This window comes from Podarcis pityusensis, assembly GCF_964106645.2.
Source record: "Podarcis pityusensis genome assembly, chromosome: 3".
NCBI classification, from domain to species: domain Eukaryota; kingdom Metazoa; phylum Chordata; class Lepidosauria; order Squamata; family Lacertidae; genus Podarcis; species Podarcis pityusensis.
The window spans coordinates 7552620-7564973 of NC_138026.1; the positions used below are offsets into that span (position 1 = coordinate 7552620).

Consider the following 12354-nt stretch of genomic DNA (forward strand, 5'->3'; position numbering starts at 1 on the left):
GGTGCCCTTGGAATAAAGGTCCCCAGAGAAGGTGGTGTCTTTGTGACATATGTTTTCATTTATGCTGAGATGATACTGTGAGCTTTTCCATCTTAATGATCTAACCTTGTTTTCTAGAGGGTTCCCAAAGCCGTAATTTTGGTTTCAGCACAGAGTGCAAGCCACTCCTCTGTGTGTTCCCAGTCCCTGCTGCACATGAGATGCTCCCAGGTCTGCTGTTCTCTCATGTTCACCTATGACATTCCTTCCAGTTGTAGGAGACTTCCCCTCTTTTTGCTTCTGGAGCATCTCTGAAGAAGAAAATGCACTTTCTGGTTACAGTTGACCAGTTTGCCTTCACCTTATTGTACACTATTACATTGTGTAAAAAAATAAAATAAAAACTGACGACCAGGACAAAACCAAATTAGAACTGCAGTTAACTTGGAAGTGAAGTCAGCAGAATTACAGTGACAGGATGATGCCCTGTCCCGACTAAAGAAGAAAGTGGAAACTTGAAAACAGTGCAATGATAAATAATCTGAAGATAGTTCCAAATGATGGAAAATCATCTCTAGCTATGTGGGTGGGTGGGTATGTATGTATGTATGTACTTAGTTATTTGCTTACTAACTTACCACCATTCATCAAAAGATCTTGGGGTGATTCACAAGAGAAAAATACAAGATATTCCATGTATGACGTTGCTGGTCATGACTGCAAGATTGTGGGCTAGGTCTTATTTTGGTGGTTTTCCTCTTTGGCCCACATTGCATTGAAGGGACCAAAAAGCAAGAGGGAGAACCTGTATCAAGATATTGTTGGGCTGCAACTTCCATCAGCCACAGCCGGTATTTCCAATAGGGATGATGGGCACTGTAGTCTTAACTTCTGGGGCGTAACAGGTCCCCTATCCCTGCCATAAAGGGAACACTGGGGAGTCAGGGTGGTATTTTGGTTAGAATGTTGGTCTAGGAATAGGGAGGTAAAGGTAAAGGGACCCCTGACTGTTTGGTCCAGTGGACGACGGGTTGCGGCACTCATCTCGCTTTATTGGCCGAGGGAGCCAGCGTTCAGTTTCCAGGTCATGTGACCAGCATGATTAAGCCACTTCTGGCGAACCAGAGCAGCGCACGGAAACGCTGTTTACCTTCCTGCCGGAGCGGTACCTATTTATCTACTTGCACTTTGACATGCCGTTGAACTGCTAGGTTGGCAGGAGCAGGGACTAAGCAATGGGAGCAAGCCATGATGTTCACTGGGTTATGAGAATAAAATAAGGTTGGGGGGTTGAGAATCATGTGATTCTCCAGAGCGTCAGAAACAGGACTTCACTAAATGCTCATTTAGATTGCTTTCCAAGGAGCCCTGTCCCCACCCCCTCCAGGGCAGCATGTGGCAGAAGGGCAAAAGCAACAGTGTACAGTGGTACCTCAGTTTTTGAGCATCTCAGAAGCTGAACGTTTTGGTTTTCAAGTGCCGAAAACCCAGAAGTAATTGCTTCCGTTTCGAACGCGCCCTGGAAGTCAAAACAGCTTCTGGGGCGTGTTTCTCAATTTTCTCTATTGAAATTGCCAGCCACCCATTGCACCTTGGTTGTTGAACGTTTCAGAAGTTGAACAGTCTTCCGGAACGGATTACGTTCAACAATCGAGGTTCCACTGTACATGCATAGATGCCTACAAAATAAAGAATAAGGATTTTTGGCTTTGGCCTTTTGCCTTGTGGCCCCCAGAGGATTTGTGACCATTTGATTCTTTAAGATCCTTTAAAGGGGAATAACATTTGCCTTCATTAATAAATACTTTCCCCACTTATAAATATTAACTCCTCATCACTGTCGTAACCAGTGTTCTGAAGTCTGGCCCTTCAACTGATTAATCAGCAGGGTCTCTCCTTGAAATTGACTGAGATAAGCATACTCTGGTAAATTAATTGTTTCAAAGAAAAAGAGTGAAGAAGGGAATTGCTTATTACAGCTCCATTACACTGTTTAATTTTAGAAAATTTAAGAAACAGAGCAGTGGCTTTGATGGCTGTTCCCCTCAAAGGACCTTTAAATCTATTAATAGGATTTAGTTCATTCTTTCCCCTCCTAAATTGCAAGGCAGTACCATAACAACTGGAAGCAATAGAATAAGGCTGCTATTATTTGCCATTTGATGAAACTGCAAAAGCTACCACAGCTGGGGATGCTGATTCTCTGCACCATATGCTAGATGCTACTGCTGTTCGTGGAATTTGCTTCTCTACTGATTTGCCACTTCTGAAATCTTTATAAACCCATTCAGTGATTCCAAGTTGAAGGATGTGAGTTGGAAATTTGGTTAAGTCAGAGAGCCAGATGGGCAAAGCATTGGGAAAATCCAAAGGATATCATCAGAGATGTGACCCATTTTGAATAGCATTGATTGTTCTGACTTTTGGAGATCATTTTCAACTTTTCTTTTAAATGTGCATATGGTTAACAAGGGGATTAGGAAATTACTGCCTTTGTTATCTTATGAGAAACTTAAAACACCTGTATAATAAGACGAATGTGGAAATTTGATTTTTGGGATGTTTGACTACTCCATGTTAAATTCCATTGTATTTCAAGGTAGTAGAATATCCTGAAACAAATCTGTGTGTGTCATGATAGAAGAAGAGAAGAAGAGGGCTAAAGTCTGTTTCTCTGGACTGGTTTTTGCATGTTTGAAAAACCTTATTTTACACTTTTTTTTACCTCAATACATTGGTGGGGGGCGGGGAACATCACGGAAGCATCTTGATGGCAGAACAATAGCTCTCAGGATATTTTATATTCCACAAATCTACAGATTCAGAGAAATCTCTAAATATGGATATGTATTTTGTACTGTTACAATTCTACACGTGTTAAATCAAATAAAAATTATTTGGGGGAAAATAAATGAATGAATGTAGGACTGTGTCCTAAAGCCCTTTTGGGTTCTTGGGACAAATTTAATGTTTCCTATTTGGATCCGGGCTCCTGTCCACACCTAGTGGATGGGTATGTATAGGCCAATAAAGCGAGATGAGCGCCGCAACCCCAGAGTCGGTCACGACTGGACCTAATGGTCAGGGGTCCCTTTACCTTTATGTATAGGCATGCATTTGCTTCATGAATAGCTTCATTTGTGCTCCAACAGAAGAAGGGAGAGCATACAACAAAAAAGGCCAACAATCATCAGGAAAAGCAGGTTATAAATGTTAACATAAAAAAGTATTTATTTAAGAGGTTCACAACATTTTAAGAGTACAGGTAGTCCGGCTGCTCTTTGCCACTTAAAAAAACAAATCCTAGATGGGTATTCCAGTTTTAGGGTTGTTTAGCTGGGTATTGCATGGTTGGCCATCAAATACTTTTTTAAAAAAACACACACACACCACAATATAAACAAAGTTGACAAAATTGTATGACCACGAGGAAGAAGGTGTTGCCTTGCCCGTATCTCACAACATAACTGGAAAGGTCCAATACGTCATCGTGACGCCTGTACTATTGAATTCTACATGGTAAGGACAGTTAGAAACAGATGTGTGATTTGCGGGGTGGGGGCAGGGAATGTCACAGTTTCCAGCCTATAAAATGCTGCATTTAGAAAGTTCAGTGCCCCTTCTGTTGAAGTGCAATCTCAAGGGAAGAGCTGTGAGCCATATGCATCAAAAAAATAGCTACTACGTCAAGTGTTTCATGCAAAAATAAACCCCAATTATGCATAAAGGCCCTTGATTGTTTAGTCTGCCCTCATATGTAAGGAACTCCACGTTGGGCATTTTTATTTTACTTCCAGATCAGAGCAGTACTTTCGGGCACACTTTGGGTTTAAACTTCAAAGTATTGAATGCTCCCTCCACAGCCTTAGGTAGATATATTGGGTATCTTTCTAGTTTCTTTCTGGAGCAAATTGTTCTTCCATGGCTGTTTCTCTCCGATTGGCTTGTCGTCTTTCCTCTTTGGACAGTGTCTTGGGAACATCTCCGAGGGGCACGTAGAATCCAGTTGGAATGCAAGCTGTGCTCCCGTGAGCTCGCAATGACTGAAAGAGGGAACCAAAATTGGAATGAATACACCTTCACAGTAGCATAAAGTTTTAACAAAGAAAGATACAGTGGTACCTTGGGTTAAGTACTTAATTCGTTCTGGAAGTCTGTTCTTAACCTGAAACTGTTCTTAACCTGAAGCACCACTTTAGCTAAAGGGGCCTCCTGCTGCTGCTGCTGTGCCACCAGAGCACAATTTCTGTTCTCATCCTGAAGCAAAGTTATTAACCCGAGGTAATATTTCTGGGTTAGCAGAAGCTGTAACCTGAAGCTTATGTAACCTGAAGCGTATGTAACCCGAGGTACCACTGTATTTCTGAAAGCATTTTAGAAGGGTTCTCACATCACCCAATAACATTCACCAGCAAAATTAAGCCAAGATTTCTTTTAACAATAGTATGTTGAACAACCCTGGAAGTCTTGCTGACCAAAGAAAGAAGCACCTTGTTTTCACCGGCCTGCTTCTGGCAGCACCAACCTGTTACTCTTGTAGTAACATGGTCCCACTGCCTTGTCAACTTGCTCACCTAATGGCCAGCTGCATAATTTTTCACCCGCTCCTGGCATACTGCAAACCAAACAAGCTTTCTTCCTTTTCCTCCAGCATAAAGGTAAAGGTAAAGGGACCTCTGACCGTTAGGTCCAGTCACGAACGACTTTGGGGTTGCGGTGCTCATCTTGTTTTACTGGCCAAGGGAGTCGGCGTACAGCTTCCGGGTCATGTGGCCAGCATGACTAAGCCGCTTCTGGCGAACCAGAGCAGCGCACGGAAACGCCGTTTACCTTCCCGCCAGAACGGTACCTATTTATCTACTTGCACTTTGACGTGCTTTCGAACTGCTAGGTTGGCAGGAGCAGGGACCGAGCAACGGGAGCTCACCCCGTCATGGGGATTCGAACCGCCAACCTTCTGATCAGCAAGCCCTAGACTCTGTGGTTTAGACCACAGCGCCACCCGCGTCCAGCATGGAGACACTCAATTCTTCACCCCAGTGGAATAGTGTAGTTTCTCCCTCACTCTCTGCAGGACTCCTGCCTGCATCCCCATTGGATTTTATTTGAAGTTATTTGCTGACTGAAATGATGAATGTGCAGAGACAAAGGCACAATGATCCCTCAGTGGCTCTGAGGGAAATTCACCTAAAATACTTCCTGCTTGTTGGTATGCATCATAGGGGAAGTTTTACCAAATCATTCCCCAAAGGCCACAGGTTAAGTTATGTCAGAAGGCCGGGTAACACCAGGACCTTTCTCCAGTGGGTAAAAAGGTAAAGGTAAAGGGACCCCTGACCGATAGGTCCAGTCGTGACCGACACTGGGGTTGCGGTGCTCATCTCGCTTTACTGGCTGAGGGAGCCAGCATACAGCTTCCAGGTCATGTGGCCAGCATGACTAAGCCACTTCTGGCGAACCAGATCAGCGCACGGAAACGCTGTTTACCTTCCTGCTGGAGCGGTACCTATTTATCTACTTGCACTTTGACGTGCTTTCGAACTGCTAGGTTGGCAGGAGCTAGTTGCTTGTAAAACAGGACACCAGTTACATTTCTGCCAGTCAAGCAGCTTTTAAAGCTTTTACATTATGGGGTTTAACTTTAAATTTGTTCATGAACAGCATGGCTTTATTATGATAGATTTTATTTTATTTTCATGTGTCATTTGTCTATGGTCACTCAGCAGCTCCCTGCATTGTATGCCTACTTACCATCAAAATCAACATCTGCGTGTGGCGGATGATCCCTCACCACAATTTTCCGATGCCTTTCTGCATCTAGCTCGGCAATAATTGAGTCAAAATAAGCTATTGCCTCAGTTACGTCTGAATTGAGCTGTGAGGCTTTTCTCTCTGCTGAGATCTGTTGAACAGAATAATATGACAGGAGTTCGGTTTGAACAAATAGACTTTGCTGTTGCAAAGAACAACCCAATATCCAAGGATACAAAACGCGCAACCAAAATGGTGGAAGCGGACTTGCAAATGTTCTTCAACAAAACAATCTCTAATCACAGGCTAAATTGTTCTTTGAACCCATTGCTACTTATTTGTCTTTGGCCTGCATTTTAAAGTTGTTTTTTATGCTTAATTCGGGGAGTTGCATTCAATCAAAATAATGCTGTGCTCTGGCTCAGAACGCCAATGTGATGGAAATTGTGAGTTCAGGGTTCACTTATATTCTCAAATGTTCTACCTCCATGTGGGTTTGTTTTAATGAACCATTTCTCAAGGCACCGATGCAACTTCATATCTACAGTTGCCACCTATTTTTCTGCCAAAATCCTGGCACTCTTGACAACTGCATTACTGCAGGAAAAATTCATTAGGTGGTTTCCCATCACCACTTTTCCATTTTGGGAAAACCATTTCCTGCTGAATCACAATCAACAGCTTTTAGTTAAACCTTTTCCAAAAGTCAACAATTTTGGCCTTAAAAGCTCAGCCCAGCATTTTGTAACTTAACTTCAAAATTTAAAGTAAGTCCTTATTGTGACATATAATATTAAAGCCCATGAAGTTCTGAAGAGATTGGTGTTTTTAGTTTTGACATGTCTCAATGCTGGGCTGAGCTTTTAAGTTTTTTGTGTAGTGTGACAAGGCCAAAATTGTCCAAATTTTTTTTGAAATTTCTAACCCTCATAATTCAAAAACGGGATGAGAGAAAAAGCTAAAATTTTAGATTTAAACTTGGTTTTGATCATTCAACAAATATACAAAATATTAAGAAAATTGGATGACATGAAGTAAGAAAGTTGGATCACTTGATATTGAATGACCCTCTAGTGTGGTTCTGCTTGATTGTGTAGATCATCTTGAAGGGGGATTAGATGAAGAAATGAATATAGGAGCACAGCTGCAGAAATAATTACTTAAAACAGGAATCCTGGAGCCTGCTCTCATTACTTCTGTACATACAGTACCTGTGTGAGCTTGGAGAACCACTTAGGTTCTCTGTGAAGTGAAAATAATTATTCTGATGAGGACAGGAACATTATCCCAGCCTCGCCATGAAGGACCATAATGAAGCCACTGCTGCCCAAACTCACTTTGTTTTCTGTAAAATGTGAATAATAATAATTACCTAATAGGCTGTTTCAAGGATAACTAATCATGCACAGTTTACAATGCAATCCTATACCTGTTTTGTCAAAGTAAGACCCATTCAGTTCTATGGGTCTTACTCCCACATATGTTCGGATTAGATTACAGCTGCGAATGCAGATTTGAGACACACACACAATGTTTCCTAACTATTACTGCTAAAGTTTACCAGATTTATGCATGCTACCCACTGGGAGCATGGTATAAATTACCGTATTTTTCGCCCCATAGGGCGCATCGGCCTATAGGGCGCACCTAGTTTTTTTGGGGGGGGGGAATAAAGAAAAAAATTATTCCCCCCCCCCAGCCCCCAGAACAGGCTGCTATCCACAAGCCTTGGGAGCTTCCTGAAGCCTGCATACAAGACACGGCAACCTCTGTTACATAGTAAGGTACTTGTAGCCACATCTATGCACCGTTGCCAGCAGGGTCCCAATATTTCTGGGAAAGCACAATTTCCCCTTTCCTGCTGGCTCCAGGTTGCAGCATTCATGCTGAACATCCATCTCTCTGGCTGCATTTCCCTTTCCCTTTTCCTATCAGGCTGCAACATGCAAAGCATTACTGACAGTGACAAGTAAGTGTAAGCAAGTGTATGAGATGTATATATTAGTGAGAGCCTCTTGGATAGGCTCATGCACCCGGAAATAGTGGTTCTGTACTGTATTGTGCTTTTTAAATAGTGCAAGAGCACACTTTAAGGGTTTCAGTGGTTACATCATGTTTTTTCCACATGTAGGCAGCAACCCTATAAACACTTATCAGTGAGTTCCATTGGCCATAGTGGGACTTACTTCTGAGTAAACAAATATAGTAATCACCCTGTTAGGATGCTGTTTAGTGTGCCTATAGCACTATAAATCACTATTGGCACTGCTGCAAAGGAGTAATCTACTCAATATCACACCAAATAACATACCTGCTTGTGAAATGAAAGCCTTTTTAAAGAACAATCTGAGAGCAGCTGCTATGCTAATAAAGAAATTAAAGCACGGAACACATTGATTTGCATAAAAACTAATGGTGTTTCTTTTTCAAAAGAAGAACAGCAAGAGAGAAACTTGTCCAGAGGTTAAACACAATCTACAGTTGTCAATGCATTCTTTAGCTACTGGCTGTAAAAAAGCATGGCTTCACTTTCTTGAAATTAGACTCTCTGCAGTCATGGCCTCACCTGCTGAGAAAGTTTCTCATTTCGGCTGCTCAGAATTTTGCTTTTGTTTGTTTTTTAAACCAAGCAGTCGCCGTCTCTCTAGATTGATGGAAAGGGTTAGGGTTGGGTGAATGAAGTGTAAGTTGTATTTGATACTTCTGTGTAATGGATGTGTGTGAAAAACTGAACGGGGGATGGACCCAATGAAGGTATTACAGAGAGAAACACATCACATTTGTGGGTCTCGCTTCTCTTGTGCTCATTATTATAAACTTCCACAATCTTTCCCAATCTTCCATCATTAAATTGTGACCAAAATCTCTTGCCCAATCTATCATCACAGATTTCACTTGTTCATCCTTTGTATGCCGTTCCAACAGCAAATTATACATCTTAGACAAATTTTTAACATTGGTATCTAACAACTCCGTTTCCAATTTGTTTTTTTCCGTTGCAAAACCATTTTTCTTGTCAAGCTTAAATAATTCATTGATCTGATAATCTTGAAGCCATCCACATTGTCTTTGATTTGATCAAATGGTCTTAATTTAAATCCTTCATTATCCTCAAGCAAAAGGTCAGAGTATCTCAACCATTTATTCTCCATATTTAACTTTTTGGGGGCCTTAGCTTCCATTGGTGAAAGCCATCTGGGTGTTTTCCTTTCTAGGAGATCTTTATATCTTATCCAAACGTTATATAGTGATTTTCTAATTACATGATATTTGAAACCTTTATGGGCCTTTATCTTATCATACATATAAGCAATGTTTTCTTAACCATGTGATGCAAGAGCTCCTACCTTGGAAGACTGTATTGGTGGAGGCGTGGCTGGTGACTTTTGCCTCGTCTTGGAAGATTTTGTAGACACTGAGGAAATATCAGATGCCCTGTCACTGGACTTCAGATCTTTGATGCTCTCAATGTATTTTTTCCTCAAAGCTAGCAAATCTTGCAAGTACTGCAAACAGTCTTGAGTCTTTGAGTACATCCATGCCCGTTCTTCTTCCTTCAGATGGAGGCAAGCAACTGAATCCAGGCTGGTCGTACTTTTGCTTTTTTTCAAAGGCTCACTGAATTTGTTATCCTCCTCTCCAAGTACGTACATAGAGGTGCTACGGATCAACCGGACTGCAGAGCCATCACAAGTAGGGATTCCATCGGACAGGCTTCTCCTACGGGAGCTGGGGTGAAATATTGCGTGAATCTTCCTGAGCATCGTGCCGGTCCTTCTTCACCTCATCCATCGATCATAAAGAGGCTCAATTCAATACATGGTTCTTGCCTATAGTAGAAACTAACACTTTGCCATGTGCCCTTTTGTAGTTAAGAATCCAGTTTCTTGCAGATACAGCTGCCGACTTACATCGATCTATCTGTTTATATCAGACAATTGCAGATTATGAAATCATTCCAATTTCTTCAGTCACATCTTTCCTTAACATGTTTTAGTTCTCCTTAAGGGTCGCACAGCTTACTGTGCTGACCATGGTACTGAACTACCCTTAGAAATGAAGAATAAAGGAAAACACATTTTGTTAAGAGGTAATGAGAGACAGATGAGGATTTCATAAGGCTAAACTAAAAGATGCCAGGAAACCAGGGTCTCCCTGCATTTCCACCACTGAGCTCTATACTGGATAAGCACATTGCAAAACCAGGCAGCAGTTCAACTGCTTCTGAAGGGGTTTTGTTTTCTGTGCTATGGCAACGGAGAGATGCTTGCAGCTATCTGATAACACTATTGTTGAGAATAAAGTGGACTAGGATATCCAGATCCATTACACCACCTACAGCAGCCTGAGCATGGGAGGCTGGCCATCAAATAAAACTGTGTTCCAAAACACACCTGCCTAATAAACAAAGCTGGCTGAAGATGTTTACTTATTAGCAAAGCCAGCTTAACAGATTGTCTCTGTTAGTTGGGCTCAGTGCTTTGTATATTACAGACAACCTCGGTGCACATTTAGCCCTCATCTTGTGAAAGGAGACTCCTCACTGTCATTTTGCACTGACTCCTGCTGCGGTCCAGGCCCCGGACAGACAGAGAGCTGGGCTGCACAAGGATTTAGGATGCTGGTGAAGAGCATGCAGGGTTTTAATGGCCCGAGACCCTACCCAAATGTGGAACAAGGCTGTCTGAGAGTTGGAGTCTACATGGACATAGGATGCTACTGAGGAACATGCATTTCATGGTTTGAATGATTTAAAATGTTATCTAAATGTGGTTGGGAAAGACCATATGTGTAATAAGGATCGAAATAAAATCAACCAACCCAAAGTGAATGACTGTTTACACTTTAAATTTCTTCCAAAGATTTCTTCCCTCTTATCTTATTCCATTGTATTCTCTCTCTCTCTCTCTCTCTCTCTCTCTCTCTCTCTCACACACACACACACACACACACACTGAGCATGCCAGATACTACATTTCCCCCCACTTGGTTAAAGAAGCATGATCCCCAAACTTTCTCTCTCTCATCTGAGAAAGCTAGTATGCAAAGAACAATTCATACCGATTGACGATGCTATGATATAGCTACAAAGCAACGAACAGTTCTGGGAAAGCACAAGCCTTCTGGGATTTCCTCTTCTGGAATCATAGACATTTTTATTCTGATGTCACCCAGACTTCACAGCAACCTCTATCAAAACCTTGTGTGCCAGAATTTAAAGTGCTTCAGTCCCAAACCACTGGGTCAAGGAAACAAAACCATTATTAATCCTCCCCGTGAAGAAGAAACCACACTGGACTCTTATTACTTTCAGTGGCCCGTTCCAGTCCTGACTGGTTTGGTCCATTTCAGCATGAGGTATGCAGTGGGAGAAACTGGAAGTTAGAATGAAATTCAGAATGCACCGGGGATGGGATTAGAGACTATCAATGAATAACCACTAGTGTGATGGCCTGGGACTCGGACTCGGAGCCAGAGGAGTCTCAGTCCACACCGGATCCTTTGCCTCAGGCGGTGTCTGAACCAAGCCTGAGGCCTGATCCTGAAGAGCCCCAGTCTGCACAGGTTCCCCTGCAACAAGCACCAGCTGGGCCGAGTCAGGGGCCTGATCCTGCCCTGGCTCCAGATGCGGGGGTTACCTCATTGCCTCCAGCTGGGTGTTATGGAAATTACGGGGGGGGGGGGCACATCTTTAAAGTACATAATACATAATACATACATAATACATAATACAAATATTATGCCTGAATGTATCCTTTCAACTTGACAGCTCAGGGAAGTTACCTAGCTTTAAAAATAATATAAAATCAACTCCTTTGCCAGTTTCCTCCATTCCAAAGCTATTTTCCCTTTGAAAAAGGACTCCAGGAAGTTCCCAGAGGTGACAATTGCTGGGCTCATTGTTAGCCAAGGGAAGCCAAATCTCATCAGCTGACTCGCCTCAGGCTCCAGACATGCAAAGGAACTTCTATTGTACTTTTGGGTGGTGGGTACTTCAGACATATTTGTCTATGCTAATCTTATACCTGAATCTTGCCCTGCCATGTCTGCTTATGCTAATCTTATACCAAGGACTTGTCTGAACATGTTTGCCAAAGTTAACCCCTCCCCTTTTGTGACATGTCAGTGATGTAGCAACAGTGGCGTAGCGTGGGTTGTCAGCACCCGGGGCAAGGCAAGTAATTTGCGCCCCCTAACCCGTGGATTTTAGCACTCGAGTGCGAGCGCCCCCCCCAGGTGTTGCGCCCGGCCCCCCTGCACCCCCCCACGCTACGCCACTGGGGCTGGGGGCGAGCGAAGGAGCCAAGGACCCCCCCCAAAGGCTCAGCAGGAATTTATTAAATTTATTATTTGCGGAGCCCCCGCGGGCCGAGGCAGCCGAAGCCCCCTCCCCTCAGGCGCCTCCCCGCCCCCTCCTCTCCTTGGGCTGTAGGTGGAGCTCCAGATCCGGGCTTGGCGAGCGCCTCTCCTCCTCCCGGCCGGGTCCGGGGGCTTCCAGCCGTGCTCCGTCCTCGCCCCCCCCCCCCGCGGTTGAGACTTGCGCTGAGAGCCGGAGCCAGCGGCGCCCCCTTCTGCCGGGAGACCCTCGCCCGCCCGCCGGCTTCCTCTCGGAGGGTTTTGGGG

General features: G+C 43.3%; 1 protein-coding gene across 4 annotated transcripts; it reads right to left on the minus strand.

Moving 5' to 3' along the window:
- Positions 1-3253: 3253 nt before the first annotated feature.
- LOC308473156 (uncharacterized protein C13orf42) lies at positions 3254-11787 on the minus strand. 4 transcript variants are annotated; one of them, XM_080998434.1, is made up of 4 exons: positions 11757-11787; positions 9078-9779; positions 5731-5881; positions 3254-4022 (listed from the first exon to the last, which is right to left on the minus strand). In XM_080998434.1, exons 2-4 carry the CDS (start codon positions 9492-9494, stop codon positions 3778-3780), a joined length of 813 nt encoding a protein of 270 aa, XP_080854560.1. In that variant the 5' UTR covers positions 9495-9779; positions 11757-11787; the 3' UTR covers positions 3254-3777. The 4 variants fall into 4 exon arrangements, with proteins under 4 accessions (XP_080854560.1, XP_080854561.1, XP_080854562.1 ...); XM_080998435.1 differs by lacking the exon at positions 11757-11787 and adding an exon at positions 10792-10924; XM_080998436.1 differs by lacking the exon at positions 11757-11787 and adding an exon at positions 10792-10923 and having other exon boundaries at positions 9078-9774.
- Between the last annotated feature and the right edge of the window lie 567 nt (positions 11788-12354).

What these genes read in the sequence shown, in the direction of transcription:
- LOC308473156 (XM_080998434.1), bottom strand. Translation starts at nt 9,494, where the DNA reads ATGCTCAGGAAGATTCACGCAATATTTCACCCCAGCTCCCGTAGGAGA. An exon ending in CACCAATACAGTCTTCCAAG is followed by an intron (nt 5,882 to 9,077) that starts GTAGGAGCTCTT and finishes TCTGTTCAACAG; the next exon opens with ATCTCAGCAGAGAGAAAAGC. An exon ending in CGCAGATGTTGATTTTGATG is followed by an intron (nt 4,023 to 5,730) that starts GTAAGTAGGCAT and finishes TCCCTCTTTCAG; the next exon opens with TCATTGCGAGCTCACGGGAG.